At 38.6% G+C, this 26,761-nt stretch overlaps 2 protein-coding genes across 2 annotated transcripts; one reads left to right on the top strand and one right to left on the bottom strand.

Moving 5' to 3' along the window:
• Positions 1-556: 556 nt before the first annotated feature.
• Positions 557-17,345, top strand: cog3 (component of oligomeric golgi complex 3). The gene is made up of 23 exons (XM_042495231.2): positions 557-761; positions 1,029-1,175; positions 1,270-1,331; positions 3,127-3,292; positions 3,814-3,888; positions 4,262-4,354; positions 4,627-4,752; positions 6,134-6,214; positions 6,704-6,747; positions 6,854-6,980; positions 7,647-7,738; positions 8,098-8,237; positions 9,567-9,727; positions 11,152-11,260; positions 11,374-11,492; positions 11,629-11,718; positions 12,350-12,470; positions 12,761-12,849; positions 12,974-13,108; positions 13,608-13,683; positions 13,815-13,942; positions 14,595-14,693; positions 14,860-17,345. Exons 1-23 carry the CDS (start codon positions 594-596, stop codon positions 14,887-14,889), a joined length of 2,478 nt encoding a protein of 825 aa, XP_042351165.1. The 5' UTR covers positions 557-593; the 3' UTR covers positions 14,890-17,345.
• A 106-nt stretch (positions 17,346-17,451) lies between these two features.
• Positions 17,452-25,956, bottom strand: LOC148188515 (uncharacterized). Its single transcript, XM_088082713.1, has 11 exons — positions 25,952-25,956; positions 22,892-23,001; positions 22,716-22,786; positions 22,105-22,242; positions 21,688-21,825; positions 19,914-20,026; positions 19,517-19,805; positions 19,341-19,420; positions 18,287-18,445; positions 17,834-18,062; positions 17,452-17,692 (listed from the first exon to the last, which is right to left on the bottom strand). Exons 1-11 carry the CDS (start codon positions 25,954-25,956, stop codon positions 17,465-17,467), a joined length of 1,560 nt encoding a protein of 519 aa, XP_087938839.1. The 3' UTR covers positions 17,452-17,464.
• Between the last annotated feature and the right edge of the window lie 805 nt (positions 25,957-26,761).

Raw genomic sequence — 26,761 nt, 5'->3', positions numbered from 1 at the left:
ACTCTGTGTCTTAGTACACTCCCTAGACAGCACAAAAGGCAAAAACCTCCCAAATGGCAATCAGAGGAAACACCAAAAGGCACCTGCTAATTAACTAAGTAATGCGAGCAAAGAACAAGTGATTTCAAGATCATTACAAATGTACTGATTGAACTTGGATACTTAGAATAGCGACAATCTGTTAAACTGATAAATTAAGTCACTTCTAAGGTATGAGGAAAATAGTAACAAAAATAGAAAAAGTACTCTTCAAGTAAGAAAATTTAAAACTTTAAGATATCTATAGCAGAACAGCTTATGCATCAGCTTTCAAAATCTGAGTGGTTCACTTTCTGTTGAAAACATGGGGGGGAAAAAAACAGTGAGCAACTGGGACTGTTCTGCAAATTGCAAGAAATAAGATTTTTTTTTTAAAGATCGGGAAAAATGTCTGATTGATTTTAATGATTGAAACCTGAGTCAGTTTGCTGAGGTTTCAATCTATTCAAGAGCTCTGTGAGGAATGGGCCGCTTCGTTAAGCCCCGCCCACACTCCCGGAACAGGAAGTACCTGCGTGTTGCTGCTGCTGCTGACGTTGGTGCTGAAAGTGACGATGGCGTCCACAGATCAGTCCCTCCTGGACCTGACAGAGAAAGAAACCCGGGAGAAACTATCGTTCTGGGATCGCCGCACTGACGCCATGGCTCCTCTCACGGAGAAACAAATGGACACCGTGCTGGAGATCCGAGCGGCGGCTGAAACGCTCTCCATCCCGTCAGAGGTGAGCTGTGAGTCCGCAGCCAGCTAGCTAGCTAGCTAGCTAACAGGGCTGCTAACTTACTTTGTAAACGTCAGTTAGGTCAACTAAAACCTGAAGTTGCCTCTGTGTTAACTTAGCTCGCCTCTATTTTGTATAAACATGGTATTCAAGTCCTTATATTACTAAATGTTAGGCTAACTATCCGGCTTGCACTCCGCCACGTCGAGCTGTCAGCTAGCTTCATGTGAAGGCTTGTTTAGAAACAGAGAGCCCTGCTTTGTTTTGCAGTTGCCCATTGAGGACTTGTGCAGCCTTTCGTCTAGATCCTTGCAGTCCCCCTTCACAGCGACTGTGCCCGCGTCAACAGAGGACGTCCTGCTCAAAGGTTTCCAGATGCTTGACATGGAGAATGACAGGATAGAAACAGCACAACAGGTCTTTGCCTTCAGTAAACAGTGTTACAGCCAGTCACACATTATTCATCATGATAAGATGCATGGCTTTAATACGGTGTAATTCTGTGTTGCAGTTTTTTGCCTGGTTTGCCAAGTTACAAGGAAACATGGACCAGGATGAGAGTGCAAAATACAGGTGCATAAATGTTTGAAGTGCTTTACACTGTGGTGTCATGCTCAATTTTTGTGGCTGCTTGTTTAGAGCAAGGCAGGCATAAAGGGTTAATTATAATTAGGGGTAGAAAGATTTGGCATGCAGGTTCTTTTGCATTATAGGTTCATATGTCTTAAACATAACCGCTCACTTCAGTTTTTGAATAGGTCCTAGTATTTAGCAGCGAGTACTCCTTTCCATAACCTCAAATTTCCATCACATTTTCCCCATCAACACCGGGGAAGGCAGTTTGAAACACATGCAAAGAAAGTATCAGCATGGGAGGAACTTTTACTTTGAAAAATCTCAGGGAGCAATTTTTACTTATTCATTTTTATTAAAATTTTCACTGAACTTAAAAAAAAGTTGCTGGGAACATGCTGTATGTGATGGTTAAAGTTTCTGATTTGATTCAACATTCGCTAAAGGTATGTAAACAAAGTTTAGATTTGGAGTTTGTTATATTCCTAATTCTAAATTTCGACAAATACTGTAAGTGCATATTGGTTACAAATATCCATTATCAGTGTCATTAAGTACTAATACTCAGTATTGGCCCTGTAAAACCAATATCGGCCGAACCCTCATCAAAATTATACCACTTGGACAAGGCAAGTCAGTGTTATCTACAGTTAATAGCAACATCTTATGGCCAATATTCTCAGTGTACTTTACATTAAAATGTCTTTTCATCACACACCAACCCACTCAAACCCAAAAACCCACATCCACTCTACGCATCATAAACTAGCCTGGACTCAGACCTCTGAACTGGTGCACATATCTCAGATTTGTTCTGGTAATTCAGTCAGATTGTTGACATAAACCACAGACCCAAACATGCACAGGCACAGACACACAATAAGTAATCTTGAGCCAACAGAAAAGTTTCAAGATTGCTTTTATTTGACACAGATTTTATTCAAGAAACAAAACAAAGGGGACATTACCAGGTAATATGACATGTCAGCTTTTAATAAAGTTTGTATCATTTACCCCAATTATAAAAACAGACAGTAAAAAAGGGGAAGATTACATTTCAAGTAGTGAGAACGGGCGAGGCGAACCATCCAATACATATCTTATTCCAAAAAATATGATTTCCATTTTTTCCTTCCTGTAATGTAATTGTCCCTCCACAGTCTTAATAGGGAAGTGATTATTTCCTCTCATGAATCTTTTTGATAATTTCAAGCCAATTATCTCCTGTAGGCTGGTTGGATTGTAGCCATTTACAAGTGATCGCTTTTTTTGCCACTACTGTATACGATGTGCACCGTTTTTCTACATTATCCGGGTTTAGTTACCTTTTCTCTCAATCAGTGTCTGTGTCAAAGGTGTGACCCTGTCTCAGCAGTGATGTGTATGCAAACCAAATTCTGTTACTTTTTTTACTTACTATACATGAAAAAAAAAATCACACTCGTTTAGGTAATGTGAACATATGTTTCCAGTTGCCAAAAAGCCCCTTTGGAATAAAATGAGTATTAAAAGGCAGTATTTTTGTAAAACACAACAGGGTGTTTAATGCACCACCGTTTCTGCTTCCATAAAGATTTTGCTACATTTGGTCGGGTGTGTACACAGCTCTGTTGGCACAGATCTACTGGTCCATCCCTGTTGAAGGTTTGGTCAAAAGTGCATCACGTACACATCCTCTTTTCTGCACGGGTTAAAATATTATCAAATTGCTCTGCTAACCAGTAGATAGCGTCACTGCATCACCTTGTATTTGGGTAAGCACACATAGTAAATAATATGTCTGCTTTCCCTTCAGGAAAACCAGAGATGATCTAAACTGTTACCAGGAGCAATGCGATGCCATCCTGAAAGATGTCAGTGCTGCTCTGGAGCACTTGGACTCCCTTCAGAAACAGTACCTGTTTGTGTCCAATAAGACTGGCACCCTGCATGAGGCCTGCGAACAGCTGCTAAAAGAGCAGGTAAGCTGCATGCTGTTCTATCCACCTATTAACCCAAGCCCTATAATAAGCAGATCACTGAGTATTTGGTATTTGCAAACATGAATGTCACTCCCAAAACTCAGAAACTGCAGAATTAGCTGTCTGTACAGTCTAAAATCTGGAGCTGTTCTGAAATGTGCAAAAGCAACTGTGGTACCACCCAGAGGAGTCACCGGAGATGACTGGAAATAAGGGCGTACACTGTCTTGTTCAGAGCAGCATGACATAAATAAAAGCTTGTCAGATTGTAAGATTGCAAGCAAGCATTCTGCAGGTCAAGAAAAAAAATCAGTCTGCTTCTCGTTCTTTCTGTGGCATATTTAATATCTTAGCGCGGCAGTTTCATTCTTTTTTTTCTTGCCGATAACTGCTTATGTTCACAAATATATGTAGATTGGACTATTCGAGGAAGTTGAGCTGAACTGAACTTGAACTGAACTGAAATTAAAGTGTCATGTCGTATTGTGTCAACCGTGGTTTGTTGTTTTCTCTCTTCGCAGTCGGAGCTTGTTGACCTGGCAGAGAGCATACAGCAGAAACTGTCATACTTTAATGAGTTAGAAAACATAAACACGGTAGGCTGTTTCCTTTATCGTGAAACATTTGATAATGTTGTTGTTAATTCATTGCTGATTAGATATTATTATTATGAATTATTTTTAAAATCAGCAGTTATGCCCCATTAAAAACTTTATTTGGATAACTTGGATGTTAGGTTCATTTTCTGCTTATTTATTTCTAAAAAGGTTCCATTAAATGTACTTATTAAGTTAAGCTTAATCTCCTAAACCATTCCAATATCAAAGTAAATTCTGTAAAACTGGTTTTATAGATTTTACCTTGACAGTGATGAAACTAAAAAAAAAGGTGTTTTGAGTATAAAGCTGAAAGATTATGATTGTTTTTGTTTGGAATTACTTCAAACTTAGCTTTTCTTTGTCTTTGCAGAAACTGAACTCACCTACCTTGTCTGTAAATAGCGAAGGCTTTATTCCAATGCTGTCAAAATTGGATGACTGCATCGAATATGTTTCTTCACATGTAAGTAGCTTGCACTCTCTAAAAAAATCCCTTCTGTTTGCAGATCTCATTTGACTACCAGTGATTGCATATTTTAACATTAGGACATATTTTTAATTACTGTAGTACAATAAACATGTTTGAAAGCCTTCCGTGTAAATAATACATGTTTAAACCAAGACACTCAGTATGCCGCATAGACCTGTTTTAACTGTGTGATTGATGCACTGCAGCATATTATATGTAATCACAACTAAAGCTGTCTAACATCTACTTTTTTCTTTTGATTACAGCCCAATTTCAAGGACTATCCAGTGTATTTGGCCAAGTTTAAACAATGTCTTTCTAAAGCTATGCACTTCATGAAGATCCACATTGTGAACACTATGCAGAATCTCACAAGCCAGCTAACGAAAAGGGTAAGAAAAAGTCACATTTTCTCCTCCTACGCAGCCAGCAACAGTGTATAGAAGCATTTATGCTGTATGTGATAAACAACCAACCTAAAAGGCATAAGGAACTACCCCTGCGTCATGTACATAAAATTTAAGTGCTGTCTTAACAGGGCCAAGAAGCAGCTAAGATATCAAGAGACAAGGGTTAAGAGGAGAGGGTTTCAGGTTTTTTAAATTTCCATGTTTTGTTATTTCAAGTCTATACTTATCATTTATCCAAAATACATGTCTGATGCTTTTGCATGTAATCATAACAACACTTGAACTAACTTTAGGTTGGAGACCTAATTTACCTGTTGGGCCACAGACCAGCGAAAACTGGAGCTTGAGTTCATCCTAAACTAGCAGTTAGTCCTACTGGCAGTGAGTTGCCACTGATAGGTAACTAGTGGTAGATTTAGTTTCTCAAAGATGCTTGCAAAGACATGCAAAACATAAAATAAGCTCTGCAATAACTTCAGAAAGTTCAGACCATCATGTTCAACTATATCTTTACAGTTTTGGCTGAAAATGAAAAAAGAGAAAAAACATGTTTGCCAATTTCTCCACGATTCAAATTTAATTGAAAGTTGTCCTCCCTCAAGTGACTGTGTTTTTGTTAGCATGACATCTTGGGGATTTTGCCCATATATGTACAAACACAGACATTTCCAGTCCATTAGTATCCTGTATCCTCTCTAAGATTTTGCACCAAATCAGAAAAATTGCCATATTTGGGTAGTTTTGCTTTGGATGTTATTTACCCTGGTGATCATATTTTCTAAAGATGCAGACTCTGTCATGTGTCTAAGCCACTCTGTAAACCAGTCATACTCAACTTACAGCGTTCTGGCAAAATCAAATGGCCCGCAGTAGTTGCCAGATGGCGACCCAACCATTTTTTAATTCACCATGGAAGTAAATTGATTCATGTTGGGATTTTTTTATACTTAAATGTAAATAAGCCAGAGTACACAAAAAGCATAAAAATAGAGCTTGTTTATTAAAAAAAATGTACCGTAGAGGGTCCCCCGGAGCCTCTGACAGAGGTGCGGGCTTAACCCCAAATGCCCTCAAATCCCAAAGATTTACCTCAGCGTACACCTGACCGCAGTGGAGCTGCTGTGGCTGGCCCCTGGCATCCTGTTATTTTGCAAAAGTGGCCCCTGGGTAAAGCTGTTGAATTTCCCTGATGTAAACTCTGGCCTATATGGGCACTTTCAATTGTGTAGATGGAGCCTGGCCACTACAATAAAAACTGTTACAGTCAGTCTAAACTTTGCTCTAGTGAGGCTTGGTGGCGCAGGAGGTTTGTCCCCAAATTACTTGATTAAAACATTTATTTATTTATTTATTTGTTTCCCAGGATCCTATGGGCTTGGCCAACGCAGACAACGCCTTTACTCTTTACTATGTGAAGTATAGAGCAGCTGCACCTAAAGTCAGAGTGAGTATTATGTTTCTATTACCGACTGAAATTATGCATAGATCATTTTAGGGATTCACGACGATATCAGCATGTCATCAGTGTCGGCCGATATTGGCTTTCAAATTATATATTGGATTCAGCCAGCGTGCTGATTTGTGCAAATATCACAAACTAATATTTGTATTTTAGCGAAAGTGACCATGTACAAATTATCAACCTCAAGTTGCAATATTTTTCCTTATTTTGCACAATGAATGAATATAAAAACATTGAAAAGCATTGCATTTCATGTCTCTATCTGCTGGTGGGCCATCAGTATGCATTATATGATGTTCATTCCACTACAAAAGAGACTTGATGATCACTAAAATCATATTGGAAAAAAAGTGGATATATCAGTATCAGTATCTGTTATCGTCCATATGAGTTGTTTTAAATCAGCATATCGGATATATGCAACAAATCCTATATTGTACACATTATTATTGACATTTTTTCTTCTTCCAGTCACTGATTGAACAGATAGAACAGCGAGCAGAGAAGATACCAGAGTGAGTATTTATCATTTCTGCAGAACAAAGTTGCAGCATTCCCTATACAATTGTTTTCCGCAGTTGTGTCAAATTAACTCATCCCTCCTTATACTGACGTGAGCAGATACCATCAGCTCTTAGATGAAATCCATCAGTGCTACCTTGACCAGAGAGAGCTGCTTCTCAGTCCCAGCATTACATCCACCATTACAGACCTGACCAACCAAAACAGCAAAGACCACTGCGCTCTGGTAAGGCAGGACTTTTTCAAAGCAGAATTGCCCTTTAGAGAGAGTAAGGTGACATTTGAGCTTGCAAAGAATGCACAGTGGGGTCCCTCTGGGATATTTTCTGGAGTGTGTGGTGCAGACACAAAGCTGTGCACATGATAAATGAGATTGTGCACCCCAGGGATCCAAAGCTTACTCTTGTTTTGTTCACAAGTGAATTACTGTGCAGAGTGTTGTTTGTATACTCTGCGGTACCTCATCTATAAAGCGGAGACTATTGCGCTGCATTCCTCTACTGTTTAAAAATTTAACTGACCTACAGGTTGGCACAATAATTCATGGTGAAATATTTTTATTCTGATTTGGTACTTCAGAGATAATTTTGGCACCCTGACAGACTAAGTATTTTGAGGCTGTTGTGGCATTTAAAAACACTTCACTAATTGGCTTGATGGGGATGCCATAATTAAAGGTCAGAATTTCATACAACAAACGTCACAACAGCCGTGCCACCTGTCCGAGATTTTTCTTTTAATGAAACTTGAAAGGTTATGCATCTTGTTAATGATTGCCGTAATGGGTGCCTGCATCATTTATGTGGGAGGATGTGTTTGCTTGTTTGAAGTGGAGCCAAAGCAAAGTATTGGAAGGAGCTGCAGCGGGTGATCATTATGTGTATTTGTGCAGGTTCGTAGTGGCTGTGCCTTTATGGTTCACGTCTGCCAGGATGAACACCAACTGTACAATGAGTTCTTCTCTAAACCTACACCTAAACTAGAGTGAGTAGCGCCCGCCTCTGTAGTAACATGATCAATGAACACACACAAAGCCATTGTCTTGTAGCACACATGCAGGATGTGTTTGTTTAAGGTGTGATGCTTCAAATCGCATGAGTTTGCTTGACATTTTTAGTGTTTGAAATACCAATTTACACAGCATGGGTAGACAATTTTTATGACTGAAATTATGCATAGATCATTTTAAGAGCAAAACATTTTAACAGTTTGCATAATTATTTTTAGTCATCGCTTTATTTCTTAACTTGAAGGAAAAGTCAAAGCTTGAAATGAGCTTGAAGTGTAATTTTAGTCTTCTCTTAGTTGCACAAAGCAATTAAATGGTGTTTAATCTTTGACAGCGAGCTGCTGGAGAAGTTATGTTTATCCCTGTATGATGTCCTCCGGCCTCTAATCATCCACATCATCCACCTGGAAACTCTGTCTGAGCTCTGCAGCATCCTCAAGAATGAGATGCTGGAAGACCATGTTCATAACAACGGTAGGTTAGCCCTTTTGTTCTCCTCAAAGCTTCTCACTTGTCACATGGGGTGTTAAATGTAGAGTTACTAAGATGCAGCTCAGCTGGAGTTTTGGGACTGATGTTTAACCATAAAAAAGTTTGGACACCCTGCGACTTTTGGCATAGTTTGTGGTGGACTTTTGAATAAATCCATCTAAATTCGTTGCCTGGAATCACTAAATGTGCATACACAAACCCAAGTGTTTTCACAGTGGGTTATATATTGGACAACTTCTTGGTCTCAGGACCAGTTGCCCTGCAGCTAGTAGAGACTCCTGGATAATAAAACTCCCAAGAAATAGCTTTGCATAACCCAGGCAATTTGTATTTGTTACTTTACAGTTTTTGTATGGCTTGAACAGATAAGATAGAGCATGTTAAAGGTCCAGTGTGTAGGATTGAGGGGCATCTGTTGGCAGAAATGGAATGTAGTATTCATAAATATATTTTCTTTAGTGTATAATCACCTGAAACTTAGAATCCTGTTTTTGCTTTCTTTGAATGAGCTGTTTATATCCACATAGAGAGCGGGTCCAGTGAGCCCTACCAAATTAGAATCTATGTCTTGTCATTCTGTGTTCCCTCTCTAAATTCTTTCATTTTTGCGGGTCCATAACGGAGCGTAGACGGAACTGAGTTCTGTTTTTTTTCCTCAGCAGCTCATAGCTGATCAAAACAGATTGATGGGCTAGAGGAGCAGCTTCTGCAGCTGCGAGTGAATGCAGACTTTTAGACTTTTAGGGCAAATAACGTTTCAATTTCACTGTATCTGCAGTTCTTCTGCACCGTCTGTGCCCAGACTATGTGCTACGCTCCAAGAGTGTGGTGCAGTGAATAGCCGAATGGTATACATATATTCTGTCAGCACCTTTAATGATAGTTCAGCTCAAAAAGTAGAAAATCACCATATAAAATCCAATACTGGTCGGGCTGTTACTGCAGTTATTATGCAATGATTTTAATGGTCCAGCCCGCTTGACATCAAATTTGGCTGCATGTGGCCCCACACTCAAATGAGCTTGACACCCCAGGTGTAAGGGCTTTGCCGCTGCAGTTACTATCCCCAGTTGTGATAGATGGTGAACAATGAAACAACCAAAGTATCTATGGAAACTTTGGTAGTCAGGCTCTTAGTGAAACTGAAACAGCCCAGTAGTCTTTGTGACAGCAGCACCAACAATGATACCGCTTGAAAACACAAGAGGAGTAAAAGTTGAAAAGTTTCCACTTTAAGATAGTACTGAGGACCCCTGTTGTGATTTTGATATAGGTTTAACTGTTAACTGACCTCTGACCTCTTTTATGTAGCTTCTCAGCTGGGGGCCTTTGATGCAGTGGTGAAGCAGATGCTGGAGGATGTCCAGGAGAGGCTCGTCTACAGGACTCACATTTACATTCAGACTGACATCACAGGCTACAACCCAGCTCCAGGGGATCTGGCTTATCCTGAGAAACTGGAGATGATGGAGGTAAGTCTTTGTAACATCTTCGGTAACAAAAGCTCCACTAATTGTAATCAGTTGTGCTTTTTCTCAGCTGGCTTTAGGCAGCATGGATGTACTGCTGCAGAAAGTATCGATTCTTTTTATGCCTCCGTGCCAACTATAGCCATGACCAGAGGCATTATTTGGGGTCGTCCGTCCAGCCCATTCTTGTGAGCGCAAATTGGCTCATACATCCACTTTGAGTCACGTATGAACTGATTAGAATTTATTAGTCAAAGGTCTAGGTCACTGTGACCTTGTGTTTGTCTCATTCTCATGAATGTGATATCTCCAGAAGGCCTTGGGGGAATTGTCTCAAATTTGGCTCAGACATCCACTTGGACTCAACAATAAAGTGTTTAGATTTTGGTGGTTAAAGGTCAAGGTCACCGTGACCTTAAAAAAACATGAATTAATAGGCTAAATAATGGGATAAAATAATGATTATATAAAGTAATGACATTTTATATCCAAAAGGTCAAGACTCCTCTTCATTGTGACACCATAACTTTTCTGGCCGTTATTCAACGTCATAACTCAGAAAGAGAGGGCAAGACATTTGGTTAGATACTAAATTGGTGATACTAAATGTGAAAGCATGGTGACTGTATAGATTTGTTCTGCTGGGGGAAAGATGTTTGTGGGGCATCCATAATGTCTGACATTATGTCAGTTAAAGTAAATTAAAGCCATATAAGGTCCTCTGGCTTGTGAATGTGTGCACATGCATTGAAATATGCCTTTGAGTCTCGACTATTGTTATAAAGCTCTTAAATGTCTTCAAAGTTCCCACAGTCATGGAAAACCTCGAAAAGTCATGGAATTTTGCAATCACATATCCCAGGCCTGGAAAGTCATGGAATTGGAAAAAAAAAGTATTGAAAGTTTTGGAATTAAATCTTGTAGTGTGAAATGAATTTTTACAGTTAAAATAGTAACCTTTCATGTAATGTAACATAACATCAAATTTATTTTCAGCAGCTGACGTAATGTAGCTTGAAGATGCGTAAATGAAAACGGTTGTTAAACATCACATGCATATCTTTCTTTTTCTTCTCTCATTCTGTCTCTTCATCCGTGTATGCCTGCTTGCTAAAATTAGTTGTGAATAGATTTTGAACCTGATAAGTTTGAAAAATGCCAGGCAAGTGGAGTAAGGGAAAAATGCATGATGGGTCCTTGAAAAGTCATGGAAATTGTTGTCCATGACAGTGTGTGGGAACTCTGTGTATTGCGTTTGCACTATTTTCTCATTGTTAAATCTCCTTGTGTACTGGTCAAAGTGAAGCAAGGAAAGTTTTGCAAATTGAGTTTAATTCTCTGTTAATTTAGCCTTGAAGAAAACTGTTGGTAAAGCAAATTGAAAACAGAAGATTCTAACACTTTTACCTTTTAACTCTTGCCAATAGAGAATCGCTCAGAGCTTGAAGGAGGAGCAGATGAAGCAGATGTCTCAAGAGTCCATGTTTTCTGATGTTCAGCTTGAGGATCCTGATGGTAGAAGAAACAGCAATGCTGGTCGGTGTTTCCAGATTGTGACACTTGTTTTTTGTTTGCTTTTTTTTTTTTTTTTACAACTTTTGGTGTTACTGTTGCCTGATGGCTGTTTCTCCTTTGTACAATGCATGCAGGGAATGTAGAAGCATCACGCCTACAAACAACGGTCTCTCCTGCTGATCTGCACGGCATGTGGTACCCCACTGTCAGACGAACATTGGTTTGTCTGTCCAAGCTCTACAGATGCATAGATGTGAGTTTTCAATTTTTTTATTTGTCACTAATTTTTTAGTCTTCTATTCTAAAATATGGCAGGGTGTGTGATAAAGTTTTTCCACTTTTGCATTTCTTATTCCTGTGTTTTTCTGACTGACTTGGTGTTTTTCCAGAGAGCAGTCTTCCAGGGTTTATCTCAAGAAGCCTTATCTGCCTGCATCCAGTCCCTGCTTAAAGCTTCAGATATCATCCTTAAAAACAAGGTTGGCACACACGGTTACGAGCAGAGTATGGTTTTGTATTTGTATGAACTTTTCAGGTTTTTATTGTTATAAAAATAGCTGAAAAATGTGCCTTTTTCTTTTGACATAGTAAATAAGATCAGTTCCCTCTGAGATAAAATGTGCTCTGTTATTCAAATTCCTTCCGGCTACAGGATCCTTAACTAAAGCAGCTGGGATGTAATTTAAAGTTTATTTTAATGGGTGCTTTATTATGCTCCGCAGAGTGTTCAGCGGACCATCCTTTATTTATGGGCTTCTCTCACCTTCAAATTTGCTGTCTATCTGTGCTAACTGGCCCGTTTCAACCTAACACTTCAAATTAAAGCAGCAGCATCAATCTCAGAGGACGTGTTCCCACCCCATGTTGATGATGTCTTTTTCCAATGTTTTAGTCGCTAGCTGAGCAATAAATGGTTTCAGCTGGCTTTTTTGTCACCGTTATACGTCCCTCTCCAGCTATGGTTAATCAGCAGTTATCAATTAGACATATTCCCCTATCGTCTCTAAGCTTGTGCTTTTTATGTTCTCTGTAGCTTGGGTAGTCAGCAGATGCCCTTTTGTGTTGGCAGCCTGCAGTGTGGATTTAACAGTGTGCTATCACTTTCCGTAGACACAAATAGACGGGCAACTTTTCCTGATCAAGCACCTGCTGATAGTGCGTGAACAGATTGCCCCATTTCACACCGATTTTGCCATCAAGGAAATCTCACTGGACCTGAAGAAAACGCGAGGTAAGATAATTAAAGGTGGAGGGAACATTGGTGTTCGGCTCTATAAAGCCAGTCATTACATTCTCATGCTCATTAAGCAACTTGTGCCTATCACATGCACCGGTGGCAACAATTAATGTGGAAATTACAGTGTAATCCAACACCATAATGTACATTAACCAATGGCTCACAGGGCAGATTCGCTCCTCCTATCGCCATCATCTCAGTCAAGGTCATGTTAAATTTATAGCACTAGAGGGCACTCTAATTCTACACCAGCTCAGATTTAATCTCTCTGCTTTTGTGTGAAGATGCTGCCTTCAAAATCCTGAACCCTAAGGCTGTTCCCAAATTCTTCCGACTTAACAGTCACAACGCCATACTTGAATTCCTGTTGGAGGTAGTGTTTTTATTTTTTTGCCTGTTTTATTAAACCTACCATACACTTTATGCACTTTGATAGCACCCTGCCTAAGGGAAATGCCACTTGATAGTGCTAAACCCTTCGTCTCTGTGGCCCTTAGGGAACACCAGAGATAAAGGAGCACTACATTGACTCTAAGAAGGATGTGGACCGACACCTGAAGTTCAGCTGTGAGCAGTTCATCCAGCAGCAAACTCAGATCTTTGTGGGGAACCTTGAGGAGTTTCTCACCAAGGTAACTGTTAGAGCAGTTAGAAGGCAGACTTCGCCTCAGGCAGCGACGCCTCATCCTGACCTTCATTTTTTTTTTCCAGCGTTTACCTTTAAAAAAACCTTTAAAAAAAATCATTTGCTTATTCACTGATCACTGAAGGTCTCGGTACGCTTCTGACAACTGAAAATAAAATGAATGTTTTTCATCTAGGATATTTAATTCTCTTGCAATGTATTAGTGTGTATATGCATGTTTGGTTTTCACATTTCGTTGTGTTCTGAATCTTTTCAATGCAATGCAGTTGTGCTGCAATAATTTGCTGCCAGCCTTTTTTTTTGCCCACTTCACCCAGTTTTCTATTATAATTTAAGTAAATACTACTCTTTGTCGAATTCAGGGGTTAGTTGAATTTGCCAAATTGGCACCTTGGCTTCTTTGTGCATGTGTGTGTGGCTTATAGTAACACCAGCGTAAATGAAGTCTTTTCAAACTCAAGAGGTTTGACTGTGTCTGCACTCAGGTTGCAGCTCTTAAAACTATGGCTATCCAAGGTGGTCCCACGTACAGTCTGTCTCAGCAACCTTGGGCACAGCCAGGTAAGATTTGTCTCAGGAAATGCCACTGGCATCATACTGTAATTCATCAAAACTTGTATAGCGCATGCTAGAGGGCATGTCAATGTTTTTTTTCTGCTTTTCCTTAGTTCTTTTTTTTCCCTCTTTTTCAGCAAAGATCAACGATATAGTGATGGCTACCTACCGGGTGATGAAGAGCAAGCTGCCAAGCACTTTACAGAGCATGTCCTTGTACTTAGCCAATAGAGACACGGAGTTCATCCTTTTCAAGCCTGTCCGGGTGGGTGGCAGATTCGCTTGGATGTAGCATGTACTGCATGAGGCAGTTTCTTATTCTTATTGTTAAGCAAGAATTCTTTCTCCTGGTGTTTAGAAAGCAGGAATACCATGCACTTGCACTCAAAGGTCAAATCAGTAATCTTCTGTTAGAATAAAAATTAGATGTTGTTCACATGTATCAAAGAGGAGTGCATGTGTTTATCTGCCATTATAGATCTTGAAATTATAGGTTCATTGTGCAGACATAACAATGTAAACAAACCTTTTACAGCATTAGAAATATTTCATTGCTTTGATTTACTCATTAGCAAGGCTCACTCACTGTTGTAAAAGGCCTGTCAATCATTTTTTTTGAAAGAGATAAAGATAACAATCTCGTGTTTGAATTTAGTATCAGGTTGACCCTCTTGTTTAAATCTGGCTTTGAGATTGTGCCTTTTAGCTATAAATTATCAGTGCGATTGAACTCTAATGGAGAATTCTTTGTGCTGCCTGTGTACTGTTCATCAAGGTGCCAGGTGAAGCTGAATGAGAGGGAAACAAAATTCTGCGGTTGACATGGAAACAAGATAGCGAGGGGACATAGGCCAGATGGAAATGTAGCATTAATTTCCCTCCAGCACTCAGTAATAGGATGGCTTTTTTTCCCACAGAATAACATCCAGCAGGTATTCCAAAGACTGCACGCCTTGCTTCAGGAGGAATACAGCGGAGAGGACCTTCAAATCATCGCATGTCCATCGATGGAGCAGGTACAGTAGTGTGGAATCAGCACAGCCCGAAGGCACCTGACATAGTTTTAATAATACCGCTGCAACATCCAAAACTGCTGAGAGCAACTCAAGTGGAGAAACGTTAGATAACGTATGCCAGTTAAGTCACGGTAAGCACTCATCTTTTTTTACGGCTCTCTTTCAGATTAACCTACTGCTGTCTGTGAATAAGTAATGTCCAAGTTCAGTCTGGCGGTAGCTGGTGAAACACCCTCTGGATAGCAATGGGATGCTGCAGACTCTACCCATGACCAGGAGCTGTGAGGCTGAGTATGTGAGATGACCAGCTGCACCTGAGCTGCAAGTTTGACCGGGAGTGCTGAACAGACGGCGGAGGGAAAAAAAACAAAACTGCACAAGGCCAAAGATTCCCCGATGGAGGTCTCAAGTAGCTACAAGTATGCTGAGGTTCAGGTATTCATTTTGAAGTCCATAACAAACCGGGAAGTTGAGGGTGTTATTTTGGGTACTGAGTTGATCATGTTGTTGACTTAAATTGAAGTTGCTGTTGTGGTTAGGGTTGTTTTCATGTAGGAAAAATCCATTTTAAGGGGTGGATTTGTGATCACAGTTGCATCTCTCATAACACCAAATTGTTTTGAATAAAATAATTTGCACACTAAGTGAGGGGGGGGGGTGAATTGTGTTAAAAGTGTTGAGTTAAGGACACTGTTGGGTGTGCAAATCGAGGCACTAAAGGGTTGTTCATCAGCCAGGTAGCTAATGGCCAGAAAGGGGGCTTGTATTTAGATGCCTAGATTCCCTCGATGGGTTTGGAAGGATAATAAAATGCTGAGAAATGCTGCATAATATTTTATTCCTCTATTTTAAAAATGTAACAGCCTTTGTAACATTTAGTGGAACTCTATGGTGGCCAGATGTGCTACAGGACGCTCAGGTCCAATTAGGGCGAGGTATTGTTAAAAAAATTATAATAGCAGTACCGATACCAGTATCCTTTAAGTGATACCGATACCAATGAGTACTTCATCTGATACCCATTTTAAAGAAAAAAATAATTTCAATTGATAACCATCTTATGAAAGGAGGCATTCAATTGCATGAAATGTCACCACCACTCCTCCCCTTTGAGATTTGGGATGCACTGATTTATTCACCGAACACTTGTATGCACCGATATTCATCTTGTTTACTGTAACTCGCATGTTGGCAAATGAGATGACATTCAGCGATGGCGGTGGTCGATGTTTTTCTGTTGTCTCATCAGCTTGTGCAGACTGAAAAGCAGGGCGCGAGACTAACAAGGTCCCGTCGTCCTGGGGACAATAGAAAATGTGTCTGGGACAAAGATCTTCCTCAGGATGCCTTTGGGACAAAAGGACGCAATAAATTAATTATTGACATAACGCTACACAATGAACAACAAATCGGTGTTAAACTTGGCATAAGGAGAGCTAGTGAACATTAGCTGTTAGCTGTCAGTATCCTGTGGGTAGAACAGTTCATGGAGGTTGTGCTGAGTTACATTATTGTGCATTAACGCTCTGTTCAGTCAATATAAGTATTTGGCAAAGGTAAATGGTAATGTTCTCATTATGTGTTCAAAAATAGAGTATTTGGCTAGGCACTTGCAACAACAACAATAAAAAATAGATATTACTGAGCAAATTATGATGTGTGTGTATATATATATATATATATATATATATATATATATATATATATATATATATATATATATATATATATATATATATATATAGTAATAAGGCTTTTGAAGCAGTTGCTTTTCAAGGATGTTTTTTACATGAAAGGTAACGCCAATTTGTATGACTGGATTTGAGCTCATCTAAATGTAGTATACTGAAGGGCTTAATTACTTTAAAACAGTTCTGCTCTTGTTTATTTTTAATAATGAAGAATTTTTTATTTTTCAGGCATGAAAAGGGGAATAGATAGGCTCAAAATTTCACAATCAGTGCATCCCTAATCCAAACGATTTTTACACAAAACCATTTTCAAAAGTGTTCAAATTATTAAAACATTTACCGTCAGCCATACTCTAAACAATTTGGTGGCATCAGCATTAAATCTAAGAATGCTTACGGTGATTGGCTGAGAACAAAAGCATACCAGTAATCATTTTTTTCTACATCTTGGAACAAAGAGAATCAAATGCAGTTATCGCTTGACTGGAAAGAATCAATACGACTTGGTACAGGGTTATTTCGGCCAAAACCTTCAAGCTATCAAGTACCAATACTCAGCCCTAAGTCCAACAGGATTTCCGCTCTGATCATAACACAATCCGCTCTGCTGTTCTTTACTTGTCGGATGTTTTCTTAATGATTCTTCCACGTTCTTCTCGTGAATGTTTTGTTATTCTGTTGAAAATATGTAAAAAGTACAATGAAATCTTATGTTTTATACTTTCCTTTTTATACATAGGTTGGTTACAACTAATATGCTTTTACTCTGGCAAAATAATGGACCGTTGACTTTGGCAGTTTTGCACTGTATACTATGATTTATGGGTATGTTTCCTTGTGGTCTTTGCAGAGTAACAAAAGTAAAAGGACACTGACAATGTGACATTTGCTTTGACGTGTCCCATATAAAATGTACAGTTATTCTATTTATGAACATTCTGATTAAAAGAAAAAAGGTTAATTATGCTCTTTGTTTTTATTGCGAGAAAGCACTTTGTCATTGAATTTAAATTCTCAGAATGCCACAGCACGAGTCACTTCACACAAATGAGAAACCGCCACTCAAGGACACCGTCGGCTTTAGGGGGTCTTCTTGGCAGACCGTTGCTGTTTCATTGGCAGCCGCCGTCTTTCCATCTGTGTGATGAGGCTTTGCTGGGGCTTGACCTTCCGTGGACTGACAGTCTTTTGATAGGTGATGAGGGACTGGATGTTCTGGAGCAGGACATTGATCTCTGCACTCTTCTGCTGCAGATAGCTCTGAAGCATGTCAGGCCCCGGCAGCGTAAGACCTTTGCCTTGATTCGGCTGCGACAGCAAGGAAATATAAAACAAAGCAGAATCAGTGATTCAGCCTAAAACTGTGTCTGCTCTCTCATCACTTGTATTTCTGTTATTTAATTGTATATTTTATTCTGTTAGTTAATATCACAAGTCACAATTACTTACTTTCATTTTTGCCCCTACATTAAGCCGTACGCAGTGTTCACCAGATGTGAAAGTGATGCAGATGTGCTCCTGGGATTGGATGCGGATGTTGAGGTTAGGGCTCAGTGTCAGGCCGAGGGGCTGGTAGGGCGGAGCGTGAACGTGATGCTTGTTTTCCAGCCAGCCCCAGTGTTTTTTCATTTCTCCTGTGTCATTGCAGTAGGTGCCTCCCCACTGAGTCAGATTCACCCTAATAACGAGAAGCAGCTTGTGAACAATAAGCCCTTCAGGGGATTTATTCTCTCACCCAGGCAGGTCATTTCTTTCTGCTGCCAATTTTATCAGTAAATCAACTTGAAATGCTTCTGCAAAAAGCCGTTGGTAATGCGATGGATATTATTTAGATAATAATATGCTGATTTTATGTTAGTTATATTTATAAGATATTGGGAGTGATTATATAACCAGTAATACCAAATGCAGCCGTTGTTGTGATAACAGGTACCCTGTCCTCTGCTGGTGAAAACTGCCTGGATGTGAGGCTGCAGATGTTTGTCCTCCAGGACCAACACACAACACCAGTCAGCTGACTGTGCAGCAGATACAAGAATAGCAAGCCTTCCTGATGGATAGCTTTTAAACATGATTAAGGTGAACAATCAATTTTTAAAGAGGTATTGCACACTACATCACACATCAGCCCCCTCTTTCCTGCTAACCTTCGCAGCCTCTCCCAGCTAGTAGGTACACTTTAAAGTCCAGATGAAATGGCATTTTGAGAGTTTCTAGCATGTCAAATAGACTGGAGCAGGAACGAGTCCTAAAACACAAAAATTAGTTAGCATTTTACCACTCCCGGTTCCCTCGTCTCAAACTCAATGGGTTTTTTGAACAGGTTTTTGGTTAGATGCCTGAAATAAGGTCTGTGGAAAACACAAGCTTTAAGAGGCTTTCAGATTTTGTTCGGTGTCATAAAATATGTCAGTAAACTCCAAACTCATGAATTTTGAAGTTTTTATGTGTCTTAAAAAAGGCGGTTGCAAACAATGTCAGAATATCATAACGCTGAACACAGCTTTACAACCTTGTTGTGTTGGCTATGTTAAGTCATGCAACCTTGGTGTAATTGATTAAAAACTTAATGTTAGCATTTTATTTCTGACAAGTGATGCTTATCTGTGAAGATTAACTTGCTGAACAAAAAGTGTAAGCATAAATGTTTATGTACCACAGAGCTTATTTACTGCAATAATTGAAAATCCACAGGAAAAATTTCATTGTTCCAGGTTTGAATCTTGATGTAAAAATACAAAAAACAAGATTTTTCTTTGTTTGTTTATATTTTTTATATATTTTTAAAATCTAACTTTGTGAGACGGACAAAAAAGAGGCCCTTAAAAAAAGCAAGAGAAAATCAAATCCACATTTCTTTTTTTTTGTTAACACCATTACAGAAGTGTCTAATAGACCCATGTAAAAGGTACAGATAGAACAAGAAGTGTTAAAATATGTGACCTTTAAAGGATACCACACTTGCCCAGTTCCATCTGGAAAAATCACGATAAATGTTTTACCGTTGTTGTAGTGTTTAACAAGTGGTGTCCTCCTCTGTTGAACCAAACAGATTTTTAATTAGTGTCGGCTTCTACGCTCTCAGCTGTAGTCATGAATGCGTTCTGCAGCGATTTTAACATATGACAATACCTTCTGTCCAGCATTTCCTCCATTGAAAGAGAAAGTGTTTTCAAAGTCCATGATTTCTATTTCAGGGCATGAAGTCCAAGCATCATGTGGAAGTGGATCGTCTCGGGTGTGAGAAACTTGTCTGTGTCCTGTAATGTAGTTAAAGGTGTCACAGTATAGATGAACAAGAAGGAAAGATAAGTAAATTGAATCTGCATGACATGTATGTCTGTGGTAGATGGTGTGTGTGTGTGTGTAACCTGCTTTAGGGGTTTGACGATCTGAGCTTTCAAATTCCAAACCTTTCAACCTGCGGCGTATCCTGGAAAATGTAGCATCAGAGATTCAATGGCATAGAAATTTAATTTGAAAACCATTTAATGGTGGGAGCCAAATAATGGAGGAGAGCGATTCTGACCTTTGATCTTTCTGCATCGCAGGGCCCCTATCAGTCACGGTTTCTTTAGTGATAACCGCTGCACCCTTCAGCAACATCTCTGATGATTTCCATGCCTGCTCACAGCAGAAAAACTGACACAAAGAGAGAAAAAAGGCCAGTGTAAATGTAGAAATAGTACAAAAATTGGAAGTTCATATTTATTTTTACTCATCTCTATGAAAGCAAATAATGTCATAATTGAAAATCTATCCATTATTGAATACTTAATGTAAACATTAAGTTACCATAATTTTATTTTGCATTGAATTATGTTTTAAAAGTAGGTCGTTTCAAGTGGTTCTTGAAAAAAATTGATTTTACAATGTCAGTGTTATTTATATAGTGTTGCAGGCCCAGCACCATACCCTTTAATGTAATTTACAGACCCAAAAAATCCCCCATCAGCAAGCGTTTGTTGATGGTGGTGAAGAAGAATTTTCTTTTTAAGAGGCAGAAACCTCAAACAGAGTTCATATATTCAGACTGAACGGTTTTTCTGGTTGCTGAATGAGTCAAATTCACATCTAAGAAAATTAAAGGAAATAAATAGATAAATTTAGTCAAATAACCAGTTTGTTCAGATACGATTTGTGAATTTCAGACTGAAAAATACAAGTTAAAAAAGAAGTAGTGCTAAGGATACTTTTCTTCCTTTGATTTAAGCAAGTCAGATGCTCAGGGGAACACCTGATACATTCAGGCTTGATTACTTATCCTGTAACTTGAGTCACTGATTGGATGTCTACAGTCTGCAGCCAGTTTAGAGGCTATACCAGGCACAGCTGTGCTTTCAGTTAACATCATCATGCTAAAATGCTCAGAATAACAATGCTGCCATAGCCGCATTTAGCAGTTAAAATCTTGGCCCTTCTCAGGGTGCCGGGTAGCCCCCTGGCCGTTTTTTTAATTCACAATAAAAATTAAGTGATTTACACTAGGAATTGTTTTTATATCTTACGTTTACATAAGGTGCCAGAGTGAATGAAGCAGCATCAAAATAGACCTTGTTTATCAAAAAAAGGTGCCAGTGGAGGATCCCCCACATCCCCCACCCCCGACAGAGGTCCTTGCTAAGCCCCTAATGTCCTAAAATATCTTGAAATCCTAATAAAGTCAAAAAATCCTAAACATCCTAAAATCCAAGAAATGTCCTAAAATGCCAGAAATGTACTAAAATCCGAGAAACGTCTTAAAATCTGAAACGTCCTAAGCCCGAGAACTGTCCTAAAATCCTAGAAACATACTAAAATCTTAGGAATTTCCGAAAATCCTTGTAACCCTTATGGGGCTCCTGGCCTCCTGGTGTTTTGTAAAAGTGCCCCCCAAGCAAAGCACTTGAGCATATCTGGACTATGGTAGACTGAAGTGGTTGACAGACCGACATTGCCGGAATAATACGCCCCGGGCATTTCAGAAAAGGACATTTAAGGACATTTATTTTTTAAATTCACACAGTCTTGGTTATAAATTAGTGACATGCTATAAAGTTTTGTGTAATTTCGATTTCCACTTGAAGAAGTCAGTTCAATAGAGGTTTAATGTCTCAGGTTGCTCATAAAATGCTATGAATTATTATAGCTACTATTTGCTTCCATAATAACCATAAGTCCAAGCTGCCCACACTGGCATTAAATGTAACTTTTCATTCAGTAAAATGAGCAAAGTCACACTTTTTTCAGTTCCATCAGTTTTTATTTAACACAAGCGTGTCATCATATCAACAGTAGTGTTACTTGCACACTCACTTTCTCACCTCTTTTCGGTCGACACTGTTGGCTATCTGATCATCGGTCACTGGGGGTTTCTTCAGCTGCTGGCAGTGCTCACAGCAAATGTTCAGCACAGTCTGCAGCGACTCCTCTGATGAGTCTGATCCACTTGAGGATGAGATCTGAAAACAGTGGTTGGCGTAGACACTTATTTCTTTTTTTGAAATCATATTTTCTTTCTCAAAAAGACACTGTCACAAATACATAGTATCCAAATATTCCCGTTAATGAGGTATTCAAAACCCATGTTACAGTCTGGCATGTTTTGAAATGAGCAGCAGCAGTGACAGGCAAGTTTTGATACTAGACAAACGCAGACTAATTGCGTGTTCCATAAATGAATTCATATTTATACGAGAAAAGGAAAAGGAGCAGTTTAAAAGTGGCATTTTCTTCCATACCTTGTCCAGATTAGTTAAAGACTCCTCAGTTTCTCCTTGGCAGGCTGCGGGAGTTTGGGGAGTTTCCTTGCTGAGTGAATCCAACACTTCATTATCTGGGGATATCTCCAACTCAGACTTCATGTTTTTAGGAACGCTCTGAGGAGAAAAAACAAAGACACTTCATAATTTATTAACTTCTTTGAGGTCTTTAACTTGCGCTTCATGAATAAATCAAAACCATATCTCTGGATACCATGTCATATCATCTTTCACAAGATAAAACTTACACTGTGACAAGGATAGACAAGGCTATAAAAACTTCAGCATTTCTTTGGCAACAGTGAAATTAAATCTAAAACACACACAAAGACCTCATATGCTAACTGCATTCAGTCACCATTTGTCTAAGGTCTCTCTACAAAGTGCGTTTCAAATATGAGTTTAATGACATAAAGAGTCAAGTTCAGAGAAACCGCTCCTACTGAGTGTCCTAGCAAAGCTTTCAAGGACATCATCACTGCAGTTAGGGGGTGGAGGGTGGAGGGTGAGGGGGGGGATTATAACAAGAATACCTCACTGCGAGTTTGTAGTTGTAAACCATCTTCTGGGTATTTACCACACCGTGACACACTCATCTGCTCAAATGTCATCAAATTCATGGGAGGAGCTTTTCTTGTGTCTTGGTTTTGGTATTTATAGTCTGCAAATGCAGGAAAAATATAACCAGTAATTGTTTTTGACATTCCTTAGTTTACAAGCCAAGGTCAGACATTGATAATTAGCATGAAATGTGAAAAAACAGTACCTTGACTATACTTCTGCTCTTGTCTCCAGGCAGTCTGTGTACCAACGCTGATTCTGGTGACAACTCTCCCGTCAAACGCATGGATCGTCAGGTATTCAGGTGAGCTCACACTGGAACCAATTCTTTATTATCAGCTTAATTAGCCGAAAATATACACACAGAGGTGGATGCAATTGTTTAACAACTGCCTTTCGATGAGTGTTGTATGTGAATCGTAATGTTCATAAGGCGGGTCATGCTGGTGCTATCATAGGAAGCCAAATTTGCGACCAGGATAACCAAAAGTTGCTGATTTTTCCTTTGTTATTTGAATGTTGCAACACTTTACAATTCCTTTTTTTTTTTTTTGAACTTACTTTTTTCTTTTTCTTTTTCTTTTTCTTTTTCTTACTTTTTCTTTTACACATACAACCATACATACATACACACATAAATTTAACAAACACCACGGAGATGTATATTATATAAAGTTACACTTGCTTGGGATCCTTGAAACTGAAAGTCTTTTCTTTTCCTTACAGAGTACGTGTACTTTACAAAATAAAACAACTGTACATATTACAGATACTTTTCATGTGAGAAAAACAATACAACGTACGAGTACTTTACAAGTGTGAAAAACAACGCTCCTACAATTCCTTTTTAATAATGTGAAAAAATTTGTTGAAACAAGTTTGAGACAGAATTTGGTGCCGCGGGGCGACACTGTAACACATGATAACTTTGTTGTTTCAACTTGTCTAAAAACTAGTTCCACAAAATTAAAAAAAACAAAAACACATTACTTTTTTAAAAAAAAATCTTAATGTGTGTGTTCAGTTTTCTGTTATTGTTGTCCAAATAGATCATGGGTCTGCCCAGCAACTGCATAATTCACCTCAAGCCTCCGTTTGCTGCAAGAAAGCTACGTATTGAGTCATGACGAAATGGGGCGGGTTAGACATTAGATAGGTTCGGTTAACCAGATTAGAAAGTTACCAATTTACCAATCTCTTAAGTGATAAAGGTCCAAATGAACAGAGGCATATACAATTAGGAGATAATTTTGTGGCCGTTTTTTTCAGTCGACAGTGAAACAACAAACATATGTGTTGTAGTGTCATTATCAGTGCCCGCCCCTTTGACTTTGATAGAAGCGGCACCAAAGTGTGTCACCAATGCAAATTTCAAACGCTGTCACTGATGCCATGACCTTAACTTCTTTTTTAGTTTCATTGGTCTTATTGACGCTCAAGACAATTGTAATTGGTTTCAAGAAATTCAAATTTCCACTGTAGGAGGGTGATAGGCAATTTCCCCTCGGGGATCAATAAGTATTTCTGATTCTGATTCTGATAATACGTGCCACCCGTTGAAGTAAATGTACTAACTTTATTTCTAAGGTGCCTACGGACTTTTCTTTGGTGCTGACAAAGTGCTGTGGAGAAAGGTCTGGCTCCACAAGACCAATGATGCTGTGACTTAAGCCAATTTGTGACATTTTTCTTTCCAAACCTCTGTTTTTTTACAAGTCCAGAATCCGTTGCCGAATCCATTTCTGTTGATTTGCCTGGAGAGTCAAATGTTTGAATCTTCGTCACTTCTGGAAACACACCACCACCCTCATCAATCATCTTCTTGATATCCTTGACTCACTGTGAATCACAGGTGAGCAGATAAACCACAAATACATTAATTAAAGAAAAAAAACAAAAAAAAAACCTTGGCTCAGATACAGAATGTTTTGCTGCTTGTGTGCCATAGCAACTAGAACAATAAGCAACTGTTACTGTGGCACAATCATTAACAGAAATGGAAAAGGATGAGAAAACTGTACTGAGCTGCTGCAAAATCCGCCTGTTTTTTTCATTTGATCTCTTTTCTTCTCCAGTTCTCACTGCTGCCATAACATTCGGGTGTTCAAGATGAGACTTTTATTATTGAGATTCAGGTGCTGCAGCAGTTCAAGGTCAGAAATAAGCGCAGATAAATAAAGAAAAATAAAAGATAACTGATTAGAAGTGTCATTAAAAATAAGAATGAAAATAGAAACTATACAAGAGCAATGTAACTCAAAATAACAAGGCAAGCAGTACACATACGTAATGTCCAGTGTTAAATTTTTCTGGCACAATACCATCTCGAATGAAATGACATGGTATGATCCATATGTCAGTATATGACTTTGCTTATCATATATAAACAGTATATTTTTTAATGTTTTCAATGAGTCATTTTACTTCTTTAGATAATGTTCTTACAATTTGTTACCTATTTCTAAACAAAAAAATAATACAAATCTGGATTATCATACTGACATTGCAAACCTTGTGCCTGGGCAACACTGTGTGTAATTATGCTCATACCACTAAAGCAAATGTAAATCTGATTCAACAGAAAGCAAGAGAAAAGCAGGAAAAGAGAATATTATTAATATCCCTGCAGTGTTTTTTCAGCATCTGCAATTGCTGTTAAAAAAAAAACAAAAAAACTTAAGTGTAAATCAGCCACAAACCCACATGCAGTTGCCACATGAGCTCAATAATTTAAAAAGCCTGGAAATAACTCTAATTAACAGTCTGCCAGTGGACCATATATAGTAACTAGATAATGGAAATAAATCATTACAGTAGTCTGCTATTGAACCAGAAAACCAGACCAGTTATAGGAGAGTAGAAGAATGTTACCATCAAGTAAATTAAAAATGTATTTCCAGATCTGCTTCTTTTCATTATACATGTCACTGCAGGTACCTTTTGACACAACATGAATATGGCGAGTTAAAAGCCTATGTGATGTACACCATGATGTATCTGTTATATTTTAATAAGGGTACATGCTTTATTTATCACAGGAATCCTGGTGTTAATCTCTCTCTGTTTCTCACAGCTGTTACTTCTTCTCGACTGTAAACTAATTAACGGCATAAAAGCCCCAAACTTTTGGTAGAGAAGAGTATCACAACGTACCGGTATTGACAATAGCCATGATATTTAAAAATGAAATATTAATATCATGTTAATAATACACATGTGATAATATATGTCCTCTTATATCATTTCCATTTCTTTCTGTTCTTACTTCATCTCCCTTCCCCAACGCCATCTGCTTTTCTTTTCACCATCCATTAAGTGTAATTGCTCTCTTTGCTTAATTTTGTACAGCTATGGTTACAGATTCTTTCCATCTCCCTTCAGGCACATTTTGAGTTTAATTTATTTTCCAAAAAAGAGACAAAAATCACAGCCAACAAAAGTTAAATATGTGAAGGCATTACTGTTATTTTCAAACTTTCTATAGATATTGCAATAATATCACTATAATGAAGTTTTTTGGCTACGGTGATCGTCGAGTGAAAATCAGATGCCATACTAGCCCTAGTAGAGAAAAATGTATTATCTGTTTGCATCGGTAAGAAATTGATTGAAAAAGTATAATTTTTATTAAAAGTTATGGCTACAATATGTAAAGAGGTTGCGATAAATGGAAAAAATAGCACCCCTTAAAAGCATAGTTCTCTAATCTCTGTGTATCAATGAGCATTTGCAAATACATTATGTTGTGTTTACACTCCTCAAAAATCAAATTAACCAAACAAACAATAAAACTTAAAAAAGTAATGCAATACCAGGATTAAATTAGGTTTAGTGGTGAGGACACGTCTGACTGAGCGGTTATTTACAACCTCAATTTCAAAAAAGTTAGGAGTGGTGTCAAACAAAATACAAACAGAATGCAAATCCTTGTCAAACTATATTCAGTTGAATGCAGTACAAAGAGAAGATGTTTTGTGTTCAAACAGATATGAATTTTATTCTTGCAACACGTTCCAAAAAAGATGGGACAGTGGCATATTTACTGTGTTACACTGTCTTTTCTTTTGACAACACT

The sequence above is a fragment of the Plectropomus leopardus genome, chromosome 10 (assembly GCF_026936395.1).
Source record: "Plectropomus leopardus strain MGB_pleo_1.0 chromosome 10, ASM2693639v1, whole genome shotgun sequence".
NCBI classification, from domain to species: Eukaryota; Metazoa; Chordata; class Actinopteri; order Perciformes; family Serranidae; genus Plectropomus; species Plectropomus leopardus.
Note: the sequence above shows the minus strand (reverse complement) of the source record. Positions and strands in the feature narration are given on the sequence as shown.

Excerpts from the sequence above, each read along its gene's own strand:
- LOC148188515 (XM_088082713.1), bottom strand. Across the intron at positions 21,826-22,104 it reads CTTTAACTAATCTGGACAAG|ATCTCATCCTCAAGTGGATC; the intron begins GTATGGAAGAAA and ends CACTGTTTTCAG. Across the intron at positions 17,693-17,833 it reads ATGTAGGGGCAAAAATGAAA|CCGAATCAAGGCAAAGGTCT; the intron begins GTAAGTAATTGT and ends TTGCTGTCGCAG.
- cog3 (XM_042495231.2), top strand. The coding sequence starts at position 594 with ATGGCGTCCACAGATCAGTCCCTCCTGGACCTGACAGAGAAAGAAACC. Across the intron at positions 3,889-4,261 it reads AGTTAGAAAACATAAACACG|AAACTGAACTCACCTACCTT; the intron begins GTAGGCTGTTTC and ends TTGTCTTTGCAG. Across the intron at positions 6,748-6,853 it reads CGAGCAGAGAAGATACCAGA|ATACCATCAGCTCTTAGATG; the intron begins GTGAGTATTTAT and ends TGACGTGAGCAG.